This window comes from Thunnus thynnus, chromosome 11 (genome assembly GCF_963924715.1).
Source record: "Thunnus thynnus chromosome 11, fThuThy2.1, whole genome shotgun sequence".
NCBI lineage: Eukaryota > Metazoa > Chordata > Actinopteri > Scombriformes > Scombridae > Thunnus > Thunnus thynnus.
The window spans coordinates 21,043,288-21,068,771 of record NC_089527.1 but is presented as its reverse complement, the minus strand read 5'-3'; the positions used below and the strand labels follow the sequence as shown (position 1 = coordinate 21,068,771).

The 25,484-nt window shown below is 40.2% G+C and overlaps 1 protein-coding gene across 2 annotated transcripts in view; it reads right to left on the bottom strand.

The window, feature by feature from the left end:
- Positions 1-23,652, bottom strand: part of bcl9 (BCL9 transcription coactivator) — a 30,901-nt gene extending 7,249 nt beyond the window's left edge. Inside the window, exons 1-4 of one of the 2 annotated variants that reach the window (XM_067603729.1) lie at positions 23,485-23,652; positions 21,349-21,514; positions 3,069-3,579; positions 255-568 (exon numbers count right to left, since the gene is read on the bottom strand). In XM_067603729.1, coding sequence (XP_067459830.1) covers positions 255-568; positions 3,069-3,355 — 601 coding nt within the window. In that variant the 5' untranslated portion in view covers positions 3,356-3,579; positions 21,349-21,514; positions 23,485-23,652. The other variant, XM_067603730.1, reaches the window with a different exon arrangement.
- Between the last annotated feature and the right edge of the window lie 1,832 nt (positions 23,653-25,484).

Genomic DNA, 25,484 nt, shown 5'->3' with positions numbered 1-25,484 from the left:
TTTGAGAAACTTCATTACAAAAGGATATAACTTGGGTAACAAAGTACAAAAGCACAGTTACTAATTACTCTCCAAAAACATCAAAGAAACTCATGCACCTTCCCAACCTACCTCAGTTCAACTATTTTACCATTCTGGCCAGGATAAAAAGCATTTAAAACAGTCTCAGAAATTTAAAGCACATCACAAGGACTAATTAACAAGTTGTGACCACAGCTACCTGCTGGGTATTAGTACTGGCTATAGTGCCTTACCTTTTTCTTCACTGGTGGGTGTGCCACTCTCTGGCTGTTCAAATGACTCCACTGAGGTGCTTCTCTCCCTTTTGACTTTAACCTTGGAGCTTGAGCCAGAGGTCAGGCCCTGGCCATTCTTCAGCCCCATGCCCCCTGCCACACTCTGAGCCCCTTTGGCACCCAGGGTCTTGGGGTCGCAGGGTGAGGGCTGTGATTGGCTGCCAGTGCTCCCTGGTTTACCCTGATTGGGCATTTTAGAGTCCATCTGGGCGGCAGTGGAGGGGGACATGACGGGAGGTGAGCGTACCATGACCTCCGTCTTAGGTTTAGGGCTGATAGACAAAGAAAAGACAGACGTATCCCACACATTAATACATTTATACTTTGAGTACTTTTTAGTACAGTTTTAACAAAACAGTGCCAAATGACTGATATATTACAAATTCTAATGAAGATTAACCATTTAAACCTTCCTCAGATCCAACAATGACGTACTGAGGGCTTCCAAAATGTTATGTTTTGTCTTCCTACATATATTTGTGTCCTTGTTTTTCCCTTACGAAACACACACACTCCTAGGAGGAAATGGGGCATATCACCCAAAAAGACAAAAGGCCTGGGGCTTCAAGTTACCTAGTAATCATGCTCTGGAATTGGGCACAAACCAGACAAGGGGAGGGCTACATACTCAGGCAGCTGGCTATCCGCAAGGTCTGACATCCCAGAACTCGCCATGATATTGTGCCATGATACCAACTTTTCTATGTCTCATGTAACCTTTATCCTCACTGTGAGGAAAAGTGGAAGAAAACACAGAAAGGAAAATGTGTTCGTTCTTTTTGCCCTCTTTTTTCCCCTTTGCAGATGCTTAACACAATGTCATTATGACATCAAAGTATGGTATGAACACAAGATGAGGTTACTGGTGCTGGCAATCCAATGCACACGGTTAAACCTCAAAGAACATACAGCAGAGACATTGGCCATCTAGAAATAACTGCTGCTTACTAGTTATGAGAGCAGCTCAGTACAGGCAAGCAGGATACATCCAACTGGCAGAGAACTCCCTTACCACACCCTAATCTCTTTCTCCCTGTCTCTCTCTCCCTCTCTCACACACACAGACACACTTGTACAAGTAGCATGAAACAAATGCCAACATGTCCAAAAAGCACAGCCGCAGCCTTGCACACTGTATGTACACATAGACTAACAGCTAGTAGAAAAAGAGGGCAAAGCCAGAATTTTGGCAGTCCAGACAGCCGTTTCCAGAGGCTCCACAACCATGAGTCAGCAGGGAAAACTTCCAAGCAAAGTGTACTCCCTGACCTCAGGACAGCTCCGGATCACACATGGAGACCTTTCAGCTAAAAGATTGGAGCAGTGAGGCTGATCTTAGATCTGCTTTTACACTTAACCTTCACTTCCTTTCTGCACCATGCTCAGGTTTGTGCCCACAGCCTGGATTCAATTCCACTACTGATCATGAGCAACGTACACACTCTTCATAATAAATTGCCATGGCAGCATGATGGCTCGATGGTAAATACAAGCTTCTTAAAACACGGAGGTCTCAGCCTGCGCCCTTTTTCTGTGGAAACTGCACGTTGTCCTCCGGGTCATCTGATTTCCTCCCACATTAAAAAGACGTATATGTTAGGTATTATAAAGCTTTCTGCCACTGACTAAGCCTCTGCTCTTAGAAATAGTTGCTCACTAAACTTAAATAGTTGGGATGGGTCAAATTTCCACACGGGGATTAATAAAATATGACAGAAAAAACTGCCAAATAAGGCTGAAGTTCTCCATAGACTAAAATAAGATCCGTTTTTTCAAAAACTTTCAAAACTCAGCACATTATGCACGTAGCAAATGCTAAAATATGGGAATTTCAACATACCAAGCACTGGTAAGAGGGAGGCACTGATCACTCAGCAAACAATCATATCAGCCAACCGACTGCTTAAACTGGCATATGTACTTAGTTGACTTGTATATGATTTTTTCTTTTAACAGAAAATAACGCTTTACTGCAAGCAGCCTCGTTCCTTGTGATTTCAGTGAAAGAGCTGGTTCTGTTCTGAACAGAGGGCTCTGAGTGTTTGTATTTGTTCTCTCTTGCCATCTGTTAATAAACACTGACAGCTCATGTTTATTCATTTTTGATAACGTGATGATTTTTAATTTACTTGAAACAGGTTATTGTACTGGACAGAAAGCTATGCTTCCCAGTAAAGCCTAAATATATGTTACTGATGTGGTAAGACGTGACTAAGTACTTCAGTAATCAGCTGTCAGAATAAAAACTTGATTTAGTGTCGCATATCGAGGACAACAATGGTGTGCAGCCATAAGAACAATCTCTTTAATATGAGGCAATTGAAATTTTACTTCCTCAGCATACTGTGCAGTTTAACTTGCTGTGCTATTGTTCATAAAAAGTCTGACTGAAATGCATAATTTTAATCAACTGTGAGATCAGTGTTGGCTGATAAAACCACTGTTAAAATCACGAGGACCTCACACACACACATGTACACATACACACGAACACTGGCGTTTGCTTATTATCACCCCTACCATGTTGTAAAAGTGTATCAAAGCACTAGACTGATGGGCTTTCAAGATTCAAGACTCCTTTATTTGTTATCAAGTTTAAGTTCAAGTTTTATTCGTCACATACACATTATTAAGTTTAATTTGTCATTTTTGTGCACTTGCATATGTAAAAATGAAATGTTATCCCTCTCAGTCTCAGACAACATGTCTGGAATAATATGTATATAAGAAAAGAAACACTAAAAAGCACACTCTGCATGTGAGTCCACTCACCTCTGTGTGTTGGTGGACGGGGAGTTCTTCAGCCTATTGGAGTGCATTGATGGAGCTCCCAGGACTACAGAACAGGGTGGAGTGATGAGCTGGTGTGGACTTCCTGTGTGCGTGAGTGGCGCTTTTGCACGCACGTTCCTGGAGCCTGGAACGGGATTCCCGATGTTTGAGAGGTTTCCCCGACCGTCCTTGGCCTCCTCTCGCTCTTTCTTCCCTCGCTCCTTCTTGTTGAAATGTGTTGCTGCTGTACCTGCCGCCGCTGGCCTCTCCTCTTGGACCTCCAACATTCTCTCTATGTCCTTGTCTGTGTGGTTGTGTGTGTGTGTGTGCGTGTGTGTGTGTGTGTGTGTGTGTGTGTGTGTGTGTGTGTGTGGGTGTGTGTGTGTGTGTGTGTGTGTGTGTGTGTGAGAGAAAGTGTGTAAAAACAATAACAATAGTCCAGGAGCCTTTTCTTGTTCCGTGTGTATTTATGAAACTCCCCCAAGGGGGCTTTCAACGGCCCTTGGGCACACTGTTGAGAGAAGAGAGAGGAAAAAGGACTGTTAACAAAAGTGGGAAAGGTCCACAGTCTGACTGAATTAAAGTGATACTATAACTCTACCCAAATCTTTTTCAATCAATCAATCTCCCCCTGTGGGTTTGAAAGGTGGTTGTTTAAAGTCGGTCATTTTCTCTTTCACGGTGGCTGTGGTCACATCTTTTTCCGCAGAGGACACAGTAGCATAATCCCCGTCTACTCTTTTCATCTGTGTGCTCAGTATGCAACAAGTGACCGACATCAACAGCTAAAAAGCAGAAGCTACAAATTGAAGCAGTGTATTGAATCATATTCTGGCAAAAATACGAATGTAACATACTAAACACACACGACTTCCAACAGAAACGTTTCAACTCAACAGTGCATCTTTGATGGAGCTCTACTGATAAAGTTGTTGATATTACAGCTTGTTGCAAAAGATATGTTTGAGGTCCACTAGAAACAGTGTCGACATAGTATAGTTTTTTTCCAGCAGAGAGAACTCACATGTTTATTTTTCAACCAGAAATGCCCTACTTCATTACAATTCTTTAAAAAAAAAAAAAAAAGTAAAATAAAATGGAGGGATCCTAATTAAAAATATGTTAAGTCGTGTTAAACACCATTTGGCTATATATCTGATTTTTAACCTCTCGAATATCAATATTGGTATCAGCCTAAAACTAATAAAATCAGTCAGGGGAGTTTTTGATACTTCAAAAGATTTTGGGTGAAGTTTCACTTGAACTGTATAAGTACCAGCGCCACATTGTAACTGTAGCACACAGTGACGTGTGTTGGTGGAGGGGGAGAGGTTGTATTGCGGTCTGAACCAACCTTTGTGTGTGTGTGTGTGTGTGTGTGAGCAAGAGAATTGCATGAGAATCCCGTTCGAGAGAGCGGTCCAGTCAGTCAGGCAGATTACATTGTCATCGTGAAAATATTTAGGAGCTCTTCCAAAACACTCAACATTGTAACTGGCTCCAGAGTTCCCCTGGGGAGAAGGAGGTGGGGTGTTTGTGGGGTTTGGCAGGCGGGTGGGGGGGGGGGGGGTGTCACTGGGAAGCAGAAAAATACAAACTCCTGCTACAGCAGCAGCAGTCATCTCTCCCTGGTCTACAGGAGAAGTGATTTACTACTATCAGGGCCGCAGATCACAACTACACGTGAGCAGAGGCTGGATTCTCCACAGGGACAGAGGAGCCTTGTGTATCCAAATTAGACTGATTGGACTGACCTTTCAATATAAAAATACACCATGTGACACAGGAGCAGAGGCTCTTCAGAGAAGTAGTGGGCTCATTATTGATTACTCAACTAGTGATCAACAGAAGTGTGTGAAAGAAATCCATTCTAAATGAAATTACATGTTTCTATTCTGCGACACAACATGCTTTGATACAGAAATGTGGAAACAAGGACTTCAACACACAATTATTTACGAGTGATACTGCAGCCCTGATGTGCAGCACACAGAAATAAACTGAAATTTCACACAAGAGCTTTTGCTCAAACTGTGGACCTGGTTGAAACGTTCACAGTTTAAATTTTGCCTCTAAATAATTACACACCCTCAGCAGAACAGACATTCAGAGAAAATTCTCTCCTAGATACAGCCATTGTGTTGTTTCTAGAGTTGGGGTTTGTTAGTGCAGAGTTTGGATTAATGGAGGGAAGACAATGTGTGAGGGAGGACAATACGAGATGAACAAACAGTTTTATTTTGCTGTTGACTGTTGTTTGCTCATCAAAGTGAAGTGCTGGTTTGCACAAGACACAGTGGGAAAAGACCTGCCAGATAGTCACTCTGAACCAAAACAATGTCAATCATAGCTGATAGGCAAAGCAGGATAAGGAAGCAAAAATGGAAAAAAGTGGACAAAACTCCTTGGAAAAGGAGGAAAAATATAAAAGTAGTGAGGATTAAGTGGGACTCAGACATCATAAACATAGACTTCATTCACATAACATGCATTCTGTAGACACTGTGTCTAACATCATTTTCAATAATTTAACTTCTGTACAAAAAGATGTTACACGAGTACTTCTTTCCCGAACAACAAAGTGCTTTTAGTTTTGTTGTCTTTTAAGAATGAGACAACAGTAAGTGCAGATGTTAAGTAGGGCTGCAACTAATTACCAATTATTTTCTCGATTAATTGATTAGTTGTTGGGTCTATAAGATGTCAGAAAATGGCAAAAAATGTCAATCACTGTTTCCCAAAGCCCAAGGCAACGTCCTAAAATGTCTTCTTGTTCTGACCAACAGTCCACAACTCACAAAATATTCACTTTACTGTCACAGAAACCAGAAAATATTCACATTTGAGAACCAGAGAATTTGGACATTTTTCCCTTAAAGAATGACTACAAATGAATAATCAATTGTCACAACAGTTGGCAACTAATCAATTAATTGACTAATCGTTGCAGATCTAGTGCTAAGTGTATGTTAAGGCTTTAAACGAACATGTCACACAAACTTAAGTGTGAGGGTGAAAGTGTGTATAGCTGTTCCTAACTGCCATGCTCAAAGGTGGGGTGAAAAGCTTGCCGCTAAAGAGAAGGTTGAGACACAATCTTTCAAATGTTGGGATAACAGCGCACACTTTCAGTCATTCATTGAAGGCCTGTCCACTTTCTCATCTCTGTGCACCTGGCCAATCACTGAATGAAGTGGGCGTGATTGTCAGATTGACCATTTTGTAAAGTTACAAAAATTGGCGGACGAAAGGGTGGAGGGAGTTTATGACACTTGTTTGACTTTCTGACAAGTAATTTGTTTGAAGCGAGCAAACGCTTTGTCTGAAAAGGAAGGTTCCTGGCTGTAACAGAAGGTGGGTAATGTGTATGCAACCCTGACTTCAGTAAGGAGTTCATTCCTTCACTGTGGGGCGAGAAGAGAGAGGAAGCTGGACTGAGATGAGTGACCGCAGCCGACTCAGAGTGACGGGGCAGCCAATCATCTGGACAGAATCCCTTGCAATTTCAGTTTGATGAAGGAAATTTTTTCTATCAAAAGAACCGGCTTCCTACCTCATTCAACCCTAACTAGCACATATGTCCTCAAGGGGTGTTATCTACACCTAAACCCCAATCATACACAAATGCGTGTAATGTTAGTACGCACATGCACACAGACACAAACAGCAGGACCTGTCAATCACCCATTCCCTCCAATCCCACACTAACGAGACACTAATTGGGGAGCTTACTGACATGACTGTCATAAGGAACGCGCTGGCACACACGCTAGCGTGCACGCTACAGCCAGCCAGCCTCACGCATACACAACAAAGCAGCAGAGAGGTAATCACAGACATTTCTCTTCCTCTATCTCCAGTAAAGACGCTGAACTGTCTATCATAGCACACACGAGGAGCTGCAGTGCGTGCAAGTTAATGGGAAAACAGTATAATGAGGCTCTAAAAATGAGCTTTTTGCCTCTGATATAAATATGAGGATCCACATGAAAAGAGGGCAGAAAATAGTTCAATTCAATTAGATTTGGGTTTTCCTATGCAGGTGGCACTAAAAGGGGGCATTTCATTTCACGCTTATGTAACAGTCATCGTACGCTGGCTGAGCGCGGTGTAGAGAGTAGACCCTTCCCGGCTACGTCACCCAAATTCCTCTGAAGGGGAGATGGGAGGCTTTATACCGGTGGAGTATCCATAGCAGAGTGGGGGTTTAAAGGTTTGGGATCAACAGGAAGAGACTTGATCTTGCTGCAAACCTAGAATGCCTTAAATTTATAAACACCTACACTGCTAGAAAAATGCTTTATTTTAAAAAGGTGAAAGAATATGTAAGTGCAAACACACACACACACACACACACAAATTCTCTTCCCTCATCTCAGTCCTGCTGTTGGCTGTAAAAGGGCCTGCTGATGTTTCAGCCTTATTTATGCAAATCCCATTTTGCAGTTCAGTCACAATGGAGTATTGCTCTCTCTTTCTCGCTCTCTAGCTCCCCAACCCGCTCTCCGTCTGCTCGGCCTCCATCTCAAGAATTTCTTTAGCCCATTATTTGTTTAGGGCAATATCAGAAACATTATTTCCACCTCTCCTCACAGTTTTCTGCAAGAATATACGATGACTCAAAGCCATCAGTGAGTTACCGTGTAGTCTAAAGCAGCAGCCAGCTGTATGAAACAGAAAAGCCTTTCCATCTCTTGACACAAGGGCACAAAATTTGCATGTAACCAATATTAATTCAAATCAAATTACCATGTATGAAGTCTCAAATAAAAGCCTAAAAGAGGATCTTAGTATCTCACAGGCTACTAAATACAAATCTTAAAGCGAGCTGAGTAACTTTTATTGAAAAGCAGCTAGGGGTGGGTTCTGGTAACCGGTTCTATCCCGTTCTGCAAAATACTTAGATTGATTAAGCTCAGACAATGAATCTTTTATTAAACCTTTTATCTTTCTACACTCTTTTTCAATGAGGAAGAGTCATCGAAAACAAACAGGAAGCAGCTTCTCCTTTTAGCCGGCCCAGTGAAGGTCCGAGGACCAAAACATTGTGAATAATGTGAGTACAAGTGATCAACACTACGCTGGATGCTTTAGTTCATTTTTGATCTGAGGCACCTGTCTATAAAACTTTCTGGTGTGCCAGACCTTTGTAGAATTTGTTACTCTTATTGTAAACCATTGAAATATTCATCTGTGGTACAGACAGGCAGAAAGCAAAGTTATAAAGTCAGTAAGGTAACTCAATAATATCAGTTACACAGCAACATCGAGCTGAAGTTAGCAAACTTTTACCAAAACACAAAGAACACAAAGACCAAAGCACAAAAACAAGAGTTTGAATTGGGTGTGTTTTAATGATTACAAATTAAACTTTATTTCTATGAAAAAGTGAAGCACTACTTTATTCAGAAGTTACAAAGGCTAGCATTAAATGAATAACCATTAAACCTAAACCATTAGTGAAACCTTACTATGTGTAACAATTTCTTCAGTTATATTTGACAAAAAATGATCAGGTAAAGGCTAATATGAAGATATCAATTAGGTATTAATTCTGCAATCTTAAAGTGAAGTAAAAAACATCCTTGTACACAACCAGTTTCTTTCCAACACATACAGTACCTGCCTGGCTGCTAGTGAAGCACCGATTAACTGCAGACAAAACAAATTAACTCTACTTAAATCAAGTATCAAAAGCAAGATTTTAAAGCAAAGATATCTCTTGGACATCCTTGGCTGAGAAAACACCTGCATGTTCACCTGTTGAGGTGAACTTCCTAAGACCACTATCCCAGCATGCCACACCCTGTAGAAAGGACTCATGACTCACGCATGGCACACACAGAATGTCAGGAATGCGGACTGTCACTAAAGATAGAGCTGTGACGCCAGAGATGTAACATCTGACATAATACATCTGCCGTGACAGGAACAAGGACGCTCATACATGAGCAGCGCTCACGCAAGTCTGACTGCGCTCCTGTTTCTCTTGAAACCGAGCCACCAACATATTTACAATGAACTTCAAAACTTTTACACATTCTCCGAACTCTGAGCTGCTCCCTGAGCAGAATGGCTACATATACCCAACCTTTTCCACCCAGGATCTCTCTTCTCCTCACCTTCATGTGTTTTCTTTCCCTGCCACTCATTATGTTAGTCCCAGTCTCAGCTGTCTCTGCTTTGGTTGGTCTGTCCAGCATTTCTACAACAACCAAAGCCCCCGTCCTCCATTCTTCCCTTCCTCTGGTTGCCAGCCGATGCCCTTCCATCCCCAGGGAGGCAACATGTGTGTAATGTCACATTTTGTCATATCATATCGTGGTGACAGAAGCCTTGGCGTGTCCATCACAATGATGGAAGCTGCAATGAAAACGGGAGGATGGGAAAGGGGTGTGATACAGATATACCCTTAGGAGAAGAGGGGTTATTACACAAGTCACTCTCTTCACAGCGAGCCCGGGTGGGTGTCTGGATCTCAGACGCGCGCGCACACACACACACACACACAGAGACACAGCTGACTCACTAGTGACACATCTGCTGGTGTAGCCTGGGCACAGTGCCATGTGTGGCGGCCAGCTCCAGCAGCAGCACTGGCACTCGGCACTACGGCCTGCTCTGATCTGTCTCACACACTTCACCCTGCACTTCCATCTCTGTCCATCTGCCCTCTGTCTCTGCATCTCTGGCTGAGTTGGTGTGTCTTGTTTACACACGTTCACCTTTCTACTCAATACGAGACAAAGAACTGGTTAACTGGCACTGACACACCAAGCATGAGTGAAAGTCAGGGGTTATAAGGTAAACAGTATTATAAGGATATTTATCACACTTCCCTGAAACACTATTTTTAGCTCAGTACTAGAGATACAGCGAATAACCGATTTCACTATTAACTGCGCTTTAACACGTCATGGTTTTGTAACCGTAAAGTCTCAGCTACACTGAGTGTTTCTGTTCTCACTCTCAAAAAAAAGGGACATTATGGTACGTTATTTTTCTATGAACAACGGTTGTACTGTGAGGAAAATTAAACAAAACTGGGTCATTCCGTGTCAAATCACACAGAATCCAGGAAAGTGGTTGCAGCACTGTCTTAGATTTTGTTCAGAGTTTGTCTATATAATGTTTGGGTCCCAAAACTAAGGCCTGTAAAATATTTTTCTTCAGTTCTAATGATATTGATTGATATTTTTTAATTTTTACACTCTCAAAAATGCCTCATCTGGGAAGCCATGTTTGGGCATTAATCTTGAAAAGTATTATTAGTAGCCTATAGTAGCCTCACCAAACTCTGTAGGATGGAAGATAAACATGTTCTGAGTATGACTGAACCATGAAAAGTTTGCACTGCATCATATTGATTTTCTATAAGGCCCTAGATTTGGAAAAAAGTGCAAAATTTCTAAACCACAATGATACTGAGGTTATTATAAACCCTTTTTTGCACCCATATAGTGTCAATCATTTTTTCTTCAAATACATCTTTTATTAATTGTGTGCCAATATTTGGGGTATTTACCACTAATGGACATGAAGATATTAAGAGTAAAACAAGGTGTGGTAGCATTTTTCAGTCATTTTCATGGGACCAAAATGGTATGTGGGGCAAGAACATGAAAATGTACATGGAAATAGCTTAATGTTTGGTCATATAGTGTAAAAAGAGCCAGCGTCCTTCCATGTTCCCTTCATAGATAAATACACATAGTAAGCATTGTTTTCACTCTAGGAAAAAAAAACATCTACAATGAAGAAGCAGGATCTTCCCTTGTCTGTACTTATGTGTGTCCCAGACTCTGAAATATTGATTGGAGTAAAGACATACATGTTTTCCGTAGGATCATTTTACTATAGGTCATTAACAAATAATTAATAAACACATCCAACCTTTTACGTGGAAACACATTTAGATACTCCCACTGGAGCATGAGAGGGCCATTTAGGATAACACTTATTCCCCCTTATACCAGAGGTTTTATCCAAATATTTCACTTATTTTCAATATCCAGGACCTTACCAGACATACATGTTTATTCTTTATTTCTTACATGACACAGGAATTCAATAATCATGGAGATACTGAGGCAAAAAAAATGTAATCCTGAATTTTTCCTGCCACATGTAAAATATCTCTTAAATCTTTGTCTATTTTTGTATGAAGTAAAAACAGAAGAACATTAGCACTTTGAACCCTTCATAACCATACATCAAGTAATGGTCCGTGTACATTTTTATGTTCCTACTAGCTTCCCCACATACCATTTTGGTCCTATGAAAATGAAAATATGCTACCACGCCTTGTTTTATTCATAATATCTTCATGCCCGTTGGTGGTAGAGACCTCAAATATTGGCAGAAATTTAATAAAAGATTGTGTTTGCAGAAAAAATAATGATTGATATATTAGCACAAAAATGTAGGTCAATATCACACTCAATTCAGAATTTTGCACTTTTTTCAAAATCTAGGGCCTTATAAAATTAAAATGGCAAGCAGTACAGGCTTTTAATGGTTTTGGCATATAGGAAAAATGTTCGTCTTCCATCCTACAAAGTTTGATGAAGCTAGGAACAATACTTGTCAAGATATTAACGCCTAAGCATGGCTTCCCAGATAGGGCATTTTTTTAGGCTGTAAAAATGAAATAATATCAAGGGCTGAAAAAAATATGAAAACATAGGATTTGAACAGAAATATTTTACAGGCCTCGGTTTTGGGACAAGGTTTAAACAAAATCTGTGACAGTGATACAACAACCTTAACTGATTTGACACAGAATGACCCAACTAGACAATTGTGTTGAAAAAAAATGTCCATAGGCTCAACAAGCAGACTGCAGGCGGAACCATGTGCACAAACTTAAAATGCTGTGCTACAACAAGTTCAGGTACACAAAGTTACACATGCTGACTTCCCTTACTTATGTATGGAGGGGGGCTTCATTAGCTAAAGGAGACAAGAAGTGTTCTGGCAATGGTTGAGGGACCCAACACTGAAGCCTTGTATTCACCATAACGTCTTAAATCATCAGTGTGGGAGTAATTTTAAAACTTGCCAAAGAAAAGTCACTGCTAAAGGGTCCAACAACTTGAACTTAATGCAACAAATTCGAGATCACCATCCAGTTATACTGCTCAAGTGAAGATAATACACCAAGTAATAACCAAGTTAAAAAAATAGAAAAAAAACATTACTTCAGTGGCAAGTTACATAATGAAACATTGAGTTGGTAGGGAATTAAATATAAAACTGTCACTTACAATCAACAAAGTAGCAGTGAGTTAAGAGTTGGGCTTTCAGTGCAACATAAATCAACAGCAACAACGCAGGAAAAGGAGCATAGCACCGTTTATAAATTAACATTCAACAAAACAGCATGTAATTCCTTCAAGGGCTATGTATGCTCGGTAAATGCACCAGGTGTAAAAGACTAACTTAACATTAGGATCCTGTAGACTTCCAGCACTATACCATGAGATCTAATTTATTGAATTCAGTAAAACAACACCTGCATAAGAGTTGTTCTCAATTTCTTTCTTTCATTTTTACTAAAACTGCAAAAAAAAAAAAAAATCATCCATATATCCATATTATTACCTAGATTAGTAATATTTTACCCTAGGGGGTCAATAAAGTTCATCCTAATCTTATATTAATAATAAGCAACTGCTCATGTGATTTTATCCATCCGTAGTGATGTGAAGTAAATTAATGCATAATAATTGTGAAACCGTGATTTTTCCTCAGACTATAATTGTACCATCAAAATCTATAATCAGTTTATCCCAATACAGTACAATTATTTCACACCACATTTTACCTCAGATTTTATTGGACACAAAACTGAAAAATATTGCTAATTTTGTTGGACACTTAAAAAATACACTTGAAAACAGCATACAGTGTATACAAAAAGGTGGGTTGTAAAACGTTTTAGACAGTTGACTGGGAATTACTTTAAATGCAGCATGGTGTCTGTGTTCCTTACATATTGCACATCAGTTCATGCTTTAACATGTTCATATCTCTTTTGGGTGGTGATAGTAAACAGAATATTAAAAATATTCTCCTTCCGTGAGAAAGAACACCTACACAATTTGCGCAATTTTGAGATAGCAAGATTTCTTCTTTGTTAGTCATAAAAATCATGTTCTCTCCTGCTTAATGTCACACATCTGCACCCACAACCTACTCACACCCCAGTAGATCAACTAGCCATGGTCACAAAGCAAATATGCAAATTCACAAATCCATGTTTTTCCCTACAGTAAGTTTCTCTCACGGAGGACATCTGAAGCTCAAATGACGAGTCAAACAGAAACTCCATTTGCTTAAGAGAAACTGTTGCTCTCTGTGCAGACCCCTTTTTCCTCTCTTCCCTTGACCATGCTCTCTGGTCCGTGACTCCCTCCCCTCCATCCCGACAGTCGCTCCCACACTCTGGCCACATTCCTCCCTTGCTCATGCTGAGAGGACGTCTCCCTGTGGCTAAAAACATTGTGGGAAATCCCAACAGCCAGGCCCTTCAGAAACCGTGCAGACCATTGAGGTAAAGTGTAACAGAGACTCACATTCCTCACTTGCTGTTCAAAAGGCTCTTTTTTTTTAACCCGCAAGTAAAAAAACTAACAAGAGTGTCACCAATGTTTCGATACTGAACCTTACAACAAACAGCAGAGAAACATCAAATATCAGCACTTGAAGCAGCAGTCAGTACAACCCACGCTATGCAAGACCGAAATCTGTAGCACTATGAGCATTGGGTAGAAAGGGAATTAAATTTCGTCTGTGCTAAGATGGTTTGCCCACAACATGTTTTCCATAGCTTCTTTTTGTATATTAAAAATGCATCTGTACTGAACTGGCATGACAACAAACAAGCAAAACCATATTTTACTCTAAACATATATAGCGATACCCTGAATGATGCCTTTGCAGACTACCTGTGCTCAGATCCTTCATATCTTCCAGAATCCCTCCATTAAACAAATCATTGTGATGATGGTGATAGTTGTGTTATTAGCATTTTGTTGTTCTTGATTTTTGATTGTTGGTGATATGCTGGTGGGGCACTATGCTGCCTGACACTAAGTAGTTCTATGCTGTTTGATGTCTGTCTTTCACTGTGATGTCCTTTGTTGTTGTTTTATTTGTCTGACAATTGCCTTAGACACCAAAGAAATTTCCAAACGGGTAATAAACAAGACTGACTCACTAATACAATACATGTGCTGTCTTCTTCTACACTATCATACAACAAAATTAGCACTTTAGAGAGAATATGGCTCTGTTCACACCTGGCATTAACTTGCATCTTGGGTGATCCGATCACAAGTAGATAGCTCTAGGTACGCCAGTTCACACCTGGCATTAGTATACGTCTCCACATGTCTAGAGTGACCACTTGTGATTGGATCTCACTTCCCCGCTTTATATGCAAGTCAATATGTACATCATTTCCATTTGCAAAGACCAAATGTGTTGTTTTTAACTGGCGGAAGGCAGCAAATCAATTCCCGTGCCTAGTTTGCCAGAAATTAAAAGAAGAGGAAGAAATTTGCAAAGACCTTGGCAAAATCAAAACTCTTTGGCCCAAATGGATGTCAGACAGCGTGTTTTGTGTGTACTTCACCCACGAGAATCCATTTTGCCCATTGTTGTAGCTTCTTCTTGCTGTTTCACACTTTAGTATGACACCCTTCACGTCAGTTGAGTAGGCGGCCCTTCATTGTGGCCCAGGACACATTCTCGTACACACCGCTAAAAGAATGTGGCCATATGCAGCCCAGACCAGCTCTAAATGTGGTCTGAGTGATTGGATCTCAATGCGTTCTCAATGAGACTTGGGTGCGTTCACACCTGTACTTAAAGCTGTCCACTTGTGATCGGATCACCCAACATGTATTTTAATGCCAGGTGTGAACAGGGCCTATGAGCCAAACCATGTCCCTGAATTACAGTTACCCCAGTCAGCACTAGTGTGTCATTCCCATGGAATTTTAAACACACTGGGTAAGACCTGCCCAATTAAATACAGGCACAGAGCAATATTCACGTGCATACTCACATACCATTGCAGATAGAAACACCCACATGCGGCAGTACTTATTTGTACTGAGACGCAAATGTCTGAGACGTACTGAAAACTGCATTACAAGTTTATGGCATGAACTGTTGTGAGTCAGAGTTTGCTTACTTGTATGTTCCTCTCTCAGAGTCTCCTTTGGCGTTCCTCTGCAACTACCCACATGCTAATATGTTGAAAGCATACAGCATATGTCCTGTGTAACCCGGGTAAAGTGACCTGCTTATGCATTTTATAAAGTAACATCCTATACTCAATCTGCCAATTAATCCTGATACCAATTTACACACACTCTTTTCATTATCATTCTTCCAGCATGGTTGTATAGCGCTAGTAACTACTCTCAAAACTTCCAGTGGTGGCTCAGGTAAAAAAAAAAGGCAGAAAAAAACAAAACAAAACAAAACAAAACAAGATTTAGCTAATATTCACAATTTTTATATAACAATTTTTTACTGTATATTTGAGGCATATAATGTTTTTTCCATTGTGTTTAAAGTGGTTAAAAAAAAACTTCTGTTTATGAGCATATAGCTCAAATTACTAGACAGAGGGCAAAAACACATTCACAGGATAAAAACACGCTCAAGGAGATATGAACTATTTAAATCTGAGGTGTGGCACTATTTTAGATGCTACAATTAAGTGATTCTTGATTATAGTAGAGGAGTTAAAACAACAAACATGTGGGTGCATCCACCTGAACACCATCCACAAGTACAGTAGAAGCAGAAAGGAGGGAACCTGTTGATTTGCCTGACTACAGACACATGCCAGTTCTGTTCTGATAAACCTTTGACCTATATATAAACCTATATTTATCTATCCATTCACATCTATTTAATGATATAGAATACCACTGAAAAAGTCAATGGGACATTAAAATCCAGGATGAATGCAACCAGAAAATACAAAAATAAAATATCAACATTACAGAATTGTAGTACTCAGAGAATTCCAGGAAATGTCACATTAGCACTTTAGGAATCAATATCATATTTGACTGGGAAGTACCAGCTGATTGAATTAGAGTAGAAGTAGAAGACCTGTAGTTGGTTGAAACATTGCTAATAAAATTAAAGGGAGCTGTGATTCCAGTGTACCAGTACTCCTTGTACTGTCCCTGTCAATCCCTCCCATATTGATGGACTGATATCATGAAATAGACTATGTGTAATTTGTGCTGTGTTCAAGTCATATCATTCAGACCATAATTATGAGCAGCAGAATTGGAAAATACTTGGTGAAAAGAACTACAGAATTATCAACAAAATGGCTGCAAAGCCGCCATCACTGGTATTTACAGCTAAATAAAATCCAATATTTACTCTATTTCTTTCAATTCAGCCAATTAAAAAGGTTTGTATACACAGTTTGTAGCTGGGGTTCCCCTTGTTAACGAACCACTACAAATTTGTAACACAACAAAAAATAGCTCATTTTGGCTTTTAATATACAACACCAAGACTAGCAATGAGGTAATCATCTTGGAATAAAGCATAATGAGAGGTTCTTCCATTCTTTCAATTTGCCGACATTTGGCGATTACAGCAAGAACCCAAAGATCTGCCTCCAAAGTTTGAAACTGAACCTCTCTTGAACTAATTGTTACCACATTCACATTTGAAAATTCCACCAAAGATCTTGGTGAGCTCCAGTTTAAAAAAAATCCACATTAAACAGACAGTGTGATGAATGCAGACAATATTCACCTCTGTAAAGCTTTGCAATTTTTTTTGTCTCAGAATTATGTCAAGGATTACCAAAGTTTCTACAAAGCTGACACATACACACCCTCAATAATCAGGAGCTCAACCAAAGCACATAAAGGATTTAACATACCAATAGCTTCCTCTCATTAAGGCTGACAGTTTAGTCTACAAACACTTGATAATGAAGATTTGATACAGTTGATGGATGCTTATCACTGCCTAGCAAACTCATTTCAAATGAAAACCAAGCTCTTTGTCACATGTACCAAGTTGTGTGGCAAATTGGCAAAGTGAAGAACATCAGAAATCTGATCCACTTCCTGTTTAACCACCACATGGAACAAATAGACTAAAAGAAGGACGTGTAGTGGGTAAAATCTCACCTTTAACACTTGGATAGATAAGGATTACTCCAGAGTGCCTCCAGTGCTTGAGTCTAGTTTAGAGGCATGTGAAAACCAGATTTTAAAACGTGGTTCCCTTTTACAGTACATGCATGGTTAGCTTAGGGTGTTTTCATACCTATTTTTTTTTTTTTACCAATTTTTTGTTTGCTCTGGTCCAAATCAGTTAATGAGTAGATTCGATGCGTTTTCCCCTGGGTTCGGTTTCTTTTCACACGGAGAAAAATCCAACCAACCCAAAATGCATCACTACAGGCCACATGAGAACGTTCACTTCGCTCATTGGTCAGCTGTGTCTGGGGCAGGAGCAAGAACGTAAACACAGGAAGAAGGTCCTGAAGGAGGTCCACTGGCCAAAATAACGTACTACATTGCGCTAGTCCAGGTCCGACCTTGATTCATTCTCCGGCTAATTGTTAGCAACCGTTAAATAGGCTCATCCACATCCCAGTATGCAAACACATCTGGCTACAGGAGCCATTTAGCTCAAACCTGTGGAGTACACCTACTAGTCGGGTCGGATCATGTTCACAGCACAAACTAACCGCTCGAGAGTTTGTCTGGAACTAGACCAAGACCACTTCCTCTAAAAGGGTCTCAGTGTGGTTGTTTTGGTCCACACCCGAGTGCGATTACTGTGTTCACACCTGCCCAAACGAATCACACCAAGGGGGGAAAACGAACCAGAGTTCGATTTAACCGAACTAAAGTGTGCAGGTGTGAAAACACCCTTAGTGTCATGGTGACACGTTTACAAGTGACAACAGTCAATCTGATAGCTAGAGAAGACCTAAGCCTGGCTGGCAGCTTTTAGTATAGATAGGCTGAGGTGAATGCAGGCCAACGCAACCCCCAGGTTCCACCTGAAAGCCGCTCTGTTTGAGAGGACCCCTCCCCTTGGGGCAAGTGGACAAGCCCGTCTGTGCCATAACTGTCAATCACAGTAGAGAAACATGAAAGCAGATTGAAGGGTACATTCTGACTCAGCCAGACACATCCCTGAGGATCCTGTATGGCCAACAGTCCCACCTACCCATCTACAAATATGAGACTGAGACCTCCTACGCTAAAAAAGATATGAAGTGCAGCTATTAGAGAAACACATTCATATTTATAACCAAAACTGTTTGGAAAGGCACACTAAGCTGTTAAGACTTGACTACTAGAAACCAGTCATTAGAGACCCAAATGATTTGTTTTGAAATTTCGAATTTCCTTTATTATAAAAAATTTATCTTTATTATGTTTTTAAGTGATGACTGCTCTGTAATGGTCGGCGTTGAATTTAATCAAATGAATGAATAAATAAAATGCAACTGATGCTCTTGTTTTTGTACCATGTGGCATGAATGACTAAATAATTGATAGTTCTGTCAACTAATCGGCTTAAAGTACTTAACACTAGTTTTATTTTTGAATGGGTTTGGTGCTCCTAAAACAACAAGGCCTTATTTATTGAACACATACACATTTTATGTTTTTTTTTTAATCTATAATTTTGCTAGTGTTACCTTTCTTCTGTTACTTTGTACCTTGGCCTTTTACATTGCTATACGTATCAAAGATTATTATTTTTAGGGACACATCAATTCCAGTTTTTCTCTGTCTGTACTGATTCACATACCTAAACTCTGGTTATTGGCCAATACAGAATAATAATAATAATCAAATACTATTTTTTTTTCTTTTTCAGCTTTAAATACAGTATGAGTGTAACTGATTGTCTAGGTAAAGTATCATGAGGATGTAACCACACATCACCTCAAAACTGTAGATACTGACAGACATTCATACAACAGCTTTCTTTTCAGGCTTGTGCAAATTTAAAAATAGTGTGTTTGGAGGGTTAATAAAACTGAGTTGTCGCAATTCATACCGACAGTGACAGACACAGTATTTAATGTGGATCAGTTGCTTCTGGCTGATTCGTTTGATAAGGTTGATACCGGCGCTGGTACTGATCAAACGTATCGGATCAGTACTCATTTGTACTGATGAGGAAGACATGACAACGGCTGATCATGAAAGCTAGAGGAGAAAATGGGCAATATTTTCAGCAATCAATAAAATCAATAGACACAGAAATCGAATGTTTATTTTAACCCTCATCTAACATGAACTTCTAAGCTTATGTTTCCATAAATGATGAGTTAAATCTACTGGTTTAGAACTTCTACGAACTGCAAAATAAAAAGCTTCTTCGATCAAGCCAGAATTTGGAAACAAATCCGCATTTTTGCAAAAAGGGGCAAAATATTCTTTATGAATACAATTTATTAATGTTTTTTTAGGTTTTTTTCACCATTATATGTTCATGCTCTGAAAAATATCCACCTAGACTGTACATAATTGTACATCACAATTTTAAATGTTTTAATTTCCCTGAAGGTCCCAGTGTGGCATCAAGCACTCTAAACGTCTTTTTCAGACCTTTGATGGTAAATCAAGGCAAAAAATCCGTACAAATACATGTTAAATACCAAATCGTTTTTTTCCTGCTCCCTTGGGAATAATTACAATACTGTGGTGGCCTGACCATAGTCAGTTCAGCAGATTAACTAAATCCCTTAATTAATTGTGACTGAATGCCTTAAAACAGCAGGTAAATGGGAAACTGATGCATGTTTCACTTAAGGTAAATACTACTTCGAGTAGCTAACGATTACAAAAAAAAAAGATCAGACTGAGCCTACAGAATGAAAATAACATTTTTAGGCAGTAGAAAAACAGACATACTTGGGTCTAATCTACTGTATGAAGGAAGGGGAGCCCCCTGCCACCCACTACACAGGCAGCAAGACAGATCGCCCCTCCAACACATCCTTCCATGTCATACACAACACAAAACCTTGTGAGTTTTAATTAGAAAACCCATGAAGCAAACAAATGCATGGAAACATGAGAAGCCAATACACAGAAGAGAAAATAAACCCTTAGCTGCTTTCCATCAATATCCATTTCCCTGTGTCCTTCACCTCACTGTGGTTTTTGGTTAACACACGTTGGATTAGATAGCAGATAAATAAACTGTGTGGACAGCTTTCTCAAGAAGAGCAGCCTGACCTTGTTGTGTCCCCACTCATGTGCAGATCAGAGAATTAAGACCAAACATCGCACTGATAGTCCAAAGCAGCGCAGCTCTGAGGTCCTTTTCCTCAAGCCGCTTCCCTGAGCATTAAGAATGGTTGTACGTGGTAACTGCTCTACACCTCAAGGCCTCTCTAAATCAGAATGCAGCTATCAGTGTGGGCACCTTCATAGATAAATGTCACAGAGACAGTGAAAGATAATGGGATGAACCTGTGCCTAACTTGTAGCAGTGAAGTTATGGCACCAGTTAGTCTTCGAGGGAAAGAAAGAATTGCTTGCTGCCATGCTTGATAATGCAACAAGTTATGAGGTTTAAAAGCAGACAACATTGTAGTGAGGAAAAGCTGGAAAACGAGCATGAAGCATTCTTTTTCATACTGCTTTACTTAGTCCTAAATATGGTGAAAACCACACTTACATACATTACTTCAACACCACGGCTGTGTCCAAAATCGCTCCCTTGTTCACACATTTACTATTCCCAATATATCAGAAACTCAGTACTCTACTGTATGAGCAGTATATCGTGATTTCAGACACTTCAATCATCATTTTGCGTCATTGCTTACAGGAATACACTCAGATGACTGATGATTTTTGCATATATTAAATGTGACGCATTGCATTGCGGGATTGTCAGCTTAACCATTTTTTGAGGGCACTATGGAGTGTATAGATTTCACACTCACAGAATAAAATGGTGGGCAGTACATATTGTGCATTATATAGTAAATAGGAAGTGATTTCAGACACAGCCCATGTGTTACTTGTGTGCATTTCTAGAGGTATTCTTATGAAGAGATGAAGCAAAGAAAGAAATGAGGATAAGAGAACAGTATTCATGTGCAGTCCGTTTTGGATGTATGTTTTTAAGAAGTTGAGGGAGATGTGTATGTAAGAAACTGTGCGATAAGAGTGTGAAACAAAACAAAAAAAAAAAAAAAAAGAGAGAGAGAAAGAAAGCCAGAGATGAGCTGGGTTACCTCAGAAGCCCCCCTGCCCTTTCAGCCGGGCCTCATATGGAGAACCAGGCCTCGGGTCCCCTGTGCACTGATGTCTGCTCTCCACTCGACTCCTCCCAGTCAGCCACGGAGGCTGTGCAGGAACCTGGCCCACTCACGACACCCTACAGCCACAAGTCATTCACACCTGGAACAGAGGAGAACTTTGCTCATCGGGTGACACGCAAACAAGCAAACGGCAAGGAAAAGCACTCAGTCACTCATGTTCACAAGCCCAACATGTAACAAACACATAACCAGTGCAAAGCTCAGGTCATTAGGGGCTACACTAGCAGCGTATACTCACGTTTTTAACCCAGACACTCATTTATAGTTCAGTTATCGACCTGTGTGCACATAAGGGACTACAAGACGGTGCATGATACTCTATCAAGAGTGTCCTTGCTTCTATGCATCCTAGAGGACTTCCTCCTTCCTCCGAACATACACTTGTGGGAGCAAACGTATGACTTTTTTTTTTTTGATCTCAACAATGCGAAGAAAATAGAGCAGAAGTAGTGAGTATAGAAAGGATAAATATGAACAGATGCAACAGATACATGTTAATGGCGGGCAGCAGTGTTGCCTAGCAATTGAGGAGACCAGAGTCCTGTAACAAGAAGCGACTGGCATGTATGCTTTGAAACTGTCCTTGGACAAGACACTGACCCCCTACCTGCGAACTCAGGAGTCGCTCTGAATCACAGCATCAGCTAAAAGGACTCAAATTTAAACTGCAACAAAGCAAAAAAGCTGCTGAGATTTTCTCTTTACAGTTATAAGAGAGAAAAAACATAGCGTCAAGCCATTTTTTTTTTTTAGCAGATACACATTTATTGGGAAAATTGAATGAAGTCCTAGCAAAATGTTATAAAAAGGAAAATAAATGCTTAATTAACTCGAAAGGACACTAGGATGACTTTATCAGGGGAGGAGATTCCCAAAATCCCAAACAACTGCAGGTATAAGATGTCATTTGCTCAAACACTGTTTCACTATAGGACCTGTGGATATTTTTCCCCTCACAAGTTAAACAAAAATTGGTAAAAATAGACGACTGAATACATTCTTTGCCATGTTTAGCTCTCTGGTCTTGCCAAGGTAACACAGCACAATGCCACACAAGTTATTCACAAACGGGCCTACTCGAGGAAGTCGTCCTAAAATACACACAGACATCTACAAACCTAAAACTCCACAAATAAACTTAAAGCACACAACATCTACAGAGACTAGACTCCCCCCTGAAATCTCAGCGCCTCACTGGACAACTCTTGGCGGACAAAGTAATTCCATGGCGCTTGAAACTCCAGGAACTTTTTTTTTCTTTTTCCTAAAAGAAGTTGTTCCTGTTTCGCCAGAGAACTGGGGGGGAAGGGAGGACTTTCAGCACTTGCATTCATGGAGCCTCGGCCAGCGCAAACAAAGTCTTCCCCGAAGAGGGAGGCACTGGACGGCGGCGAGAGCGAGAACAACGACGTCGGGCCACGAGCACACACAAAAAAACACGTACAAAATGAGCTACATTTCAGGGCTTAGTCTGCTAATAAAACAATTTCGACCCTCCTTAGGAAAACGTTCATTTTCAAGTTCTGCTAGCTCCGTTAACAATGTAACAATTAAATCGCTCGGCAGATGATAGGGCTGGCCGACACAATCAGCAGCCGAGGCCTATAATCTCGCTGCGCGCTTATAATTCATATCAAACACATTTTTAATAAAGAAAATACAATACCAACGGTGTGGTACTCCTGAAGAATGCAGAACATGCATGCTGCATTGTATCCTTTTTTCATTTTCACGAAGCACGGGCGGTCCTCCAGTATAATGGGGTAAAAACCAATATTTCTCCGCGGGTTTTACACCATGCCGAAAACATCGTGAATAATCCGCTTTTGTTGCGCTGGAAAAATCGGCATTGCCGGTTGAAAGGGTGCTCACTGTCTGCCAGGCCAGACGCGACGGTGGGTTTGCTAGCCAGCCTTCGGGGACAGAGGCAGAGAAGAACGGATACCGGAGTGAGATGTCCCCGGGAGGAGGACCCGCGTGTGCCCGTTGCCAGGAGGCGAGCTGTGCCACCGACACTTTTCACCTGGATTTGGACAAATGAACGCTCACCTGGAATGTTAGCTTAATCTCCGTTTTCCTCGAACGACGGATAAATAGCGCACACTTATCAAATCACAACATTATCACGGCACCATTATAAAATAGAAATATGTCTCCCCCCTTTCGCCCGAGCTTTCCAGTGGTCCTACTCCATTGCATCCCAGTCAAGATTTCCTGTCGTTGCTCTCCCCCCCACCCCCCCTCCGCTGCAGCGCGATGGTTTAGCCCGAATTCTAAGTAGCAATTCTAGGTCAGGTCTGTGTGCCAGTGAGGATGTTACTGTCGGACAGCAGAGAGACACTAGTGTCCACCTCCATGTAACAAACACTGTAAAAATATAAACACAGAGAAGAAGAGGACAACAACACCTAAACTGTGCTGTTTTGTTTTTTTTAAAGTCACCTTTCTTATTGTTTTTCGGAGTTGTGCCCTCGTCTTTGTGGTGACTTCGAACTTCATATGAAATAACGTAATCGTTGCGTATCAAACTTGTGGAAGTTTTTTTTCTTTTTTTCTTTTTTTTTGCACAAAATCACCAGCATCTGTGCAATCAGTTTTTAAAACAAGCAGTATTGGCGTTTAGAGCTGAAATTATGTATTGAGCATACTATTTTGATAGTTGATTTATCGTTAGAAGTATTTTTTTTTAATTAAAAAATGCTAAACATCTGTAGTTCCAGCTGCTCTATGAGAAAGTGAATACTTAATAAGGTCTGGACTGTTTGTCCAGATTTGAAAATATCACCTTTGACTTTAGGAATTTGTGATTGGCACTTTTCTGTGTCTTCTGATATAAATCAAATGAGTATTGATTGGGAAATAGTCAGCAAATTAATTGATGATAAAAAAAAATAATGGTTAGTAAAAGCCCTCCTATGGTATTGGTCAAACATTACTGTCACTGCTGATACAGAACTAACATTTTTGGTATTTTTTATCCTGATGCTTGTTCTTTTTTTAAGCACTTAATTATCTGCACCAACATTTTGTATCAAAGAGGTACTGCAGTGTTTTAGTGTTGTTCTTCCATAAAACTGGAGGAATTACAAGAGATAGATTTTTTTTAATGGTCAAAATCAAAGCAGTAGAGGCTCTGATATGCCAGATTTTTATTGGCCCATAGTATCGGTCAAGTTCAAACAAACCTAGATCCTACGTTTCTCATAATTCAACCAATAAGCATCTTTTCATTAGATCATCTCAGCGTTTCCATGTCTTTCAAACTTCACACCTCCAGTTTCTGGCACATACTTTCTCTTGGAAATTTGGAATCTCCAGGTGTAAGATGAGATAACCATGATTGCATCATCAGGGGTAATTGTGTCAGACTTGACAAAGTCCTTCAGAAGACATCATGCAACTGTTATCAATGTAGAGGCTGAGTAGTACTCATGACTAACCCTTACTGTATGTGTCAAACTGATGGTGTTCCCCTTCAACATGAACCCATACACATCAGTTTTTGAACTTTATTGTCAACAATTTACTTAATTAGTCGCATCATTGCTGTGCTCATAACCCCAGAATCATCATATTTTTACAGTTGTGGGTGTAATAATGCAAACTCCAATCATTAAAAGAACATAATAAAACAAAAGAGGAGGTTATGCATTATAATGAGGGGTATTTATAATAATGGGTCCACTCCATTTATATCAATAAGAGGTGGTCATCATTCATGATTCGCATTGTTTAACATTACATGAAGAAAAAGAGAGTAAAACGACATCTACTCTTCGAAAAATTCTGGCTTATCACCACACCGCCCTTCATTCCTTTTCTTTGAGGGAGGGTTATTTAGTGCAATGTAGTTTCAATAGTGTTCCCGATGAGCAAAGTAGTGAATGACTGTGAAAAATAGACCGATGCCACTTGACAAACAAAATTATTTCTGCCACAGCACATGCACACACACGCATACATACTCATCACAAGCCTCAGAGGAAGAGTGAAACATTAAGGACATGCAATGCAAGAGTGGTCCTTCTCAATATTTAATCAAGATACAT